Source organism: Diplotaxodon limnothrissa, linkage group LG11, assembly GCF_057381915.1.
Source record: "Diplotaxodon limnothrissa isolate DT_005_m linkage group LG11, D_limnothrissa_male_GT1.1, whole genome shotgun sequence".
Classification (NCBI taxonomy): domain Eukaryota; kingdom Metazoa; phylum Chordata; class Actinopteri; order Cichliformes; family Cichlidae; genus Diplotaxodon; species Diplotaxodon limnothrissa.
In genome coordinates this window covers 38,920,109-38,921,444 of record NC_140606.1, presented here as the reverse complement: position 1 = coordinate 38,921,444, position 1,336 = coordinate 38,920,109, and the positions used below count along the sequence as shown (strand labels likewise).

Sequence of the window (1,336 nt, the reverse complement as noted above, 5' to 3'; positions counted from 1 at the left end):
CCTAACAAGTGTTTCCAAAGCAGAAAGCCTGCGAGCTCACTGAGGTCCGAGAGTCTGCCCACCGAACAGGACCGAAACATCCTCGTGGCTTTCTAAATTATAAACTTCATCAGACAGCATATGTAACATGAACACGTTTTTATTTGATGTTTCTTTTTATGTTTTTTTTAGTCTCCCGACAAAAAATGAGCTAAAACTTTAGAGCAACTATTTACATTTTCATAATTTATTTATTTTTTCCACACATAATTGCTTATTATTATTTAAAAATGTATGATTGTTTTATGTTTAGGCGCTAACATGAACTTTTAAAATAAACTAGAGGGTCAGGTTTGAATAGAGATCGTGGTTTACAACGATCACCACTTCTTTTAATGCGCTGGGTTCTTGGTTGCTATGGTAACACATCCCCCTCTTTGTGTGCACAGAAGCCGCAGACGTGAGCTTTACTTCCTAATGTCACAGAAACGGTGACAGCCTGTGAACGTGGACAAATGGACGACCTGTTCCTCACTACTTCACTGTGAGACGGCTGCTAGGCAACAACCTTCACCTTCACCTGAAGCCAAACTCGAAATCGTTCTCCAACCTCAGCTGAGGAACTGGCTGATGTGTGAAGAGATTTTTGAGACGCAGCATCTCAAACTCAAACAAACCCCCAAACTAATGCGAAAACAATCTGAAGCTTTAGCAAACAGGTACAAAACAACAGCACAACGCACCATTAAAACCATTACAAACCACTGCGGTTGTCATGGTCACCTACCTCAATCCACTGTCCGTGGGACTGCATGTTGAGCACAATGCAGGGGTCGGGTTTGGACAGAGCGTCCCGGTCTGAGATCCCTTTACAGGTGAGTCTGAGCTCCACTTTGGTGAGACAGGGACTGCTGAACAAGCCCAGAGAGTTGGCTGCGGACTCGTAGATGTCACTCATGGTGGAGGCGGGACAGGAAGTCTGAAGGAGAAGCAGAAAAGTTCCAGAAAAGGCAGCATTAAGCACCTTTAGTTTAGGTAGTTTAGAGTCCCTGCGTACATTTCGCTGACAGCCTCAAAGACATGTCTGAACCGTCACCATCGAGCCATTTCTCACTGCACGAACGATTCATGTACTGACCAGAATCAGTCCTGACCGCTGTCAGGCTCACAAGTATCCAGGGCAGAAACTTCTCAAAACTACTTACAACAAGCACCACTGTTATAATTAGAGATGGCACGATACCACTGCTACTGCTTCAACGTGCTACGGTTATGATCCGAGTTACGCCGTGTCGCAAGTTTTGTGAGGTGCTTTTTTGATATTTAATGGATCAAATTGCATGTTTTATTTCTCTCC

At 44.0% G+C, this 1,336-nt stretch overlaps 1 protein-coding gene across 1 annotated transcript in view; it reads right to left on the bottom strand.

Annotated features, from left to right (window-relative positions):
* The window catches only part of cpne4a (copine IVa), a 95,830-nt gene extending 94,866 nt beyond the window's left edge, over nucleotides 1-964 (bottom strand). Inside the window, exon 1 of the mRNA XM_085366025.1 lies at nucleotides 767-964. Coding sequence (XP_085222151.1) covers nucleotides 767-937 — 171 coding nt within the window. The 5' untranslated portion in view covers nucleotides 938-964. The remainder of the gene's footprint in view (nucleotides 1-766) is intronic.
* Between the last annotated feature and the right edge of the window lie 372 nt (nucleotides 965-1,336).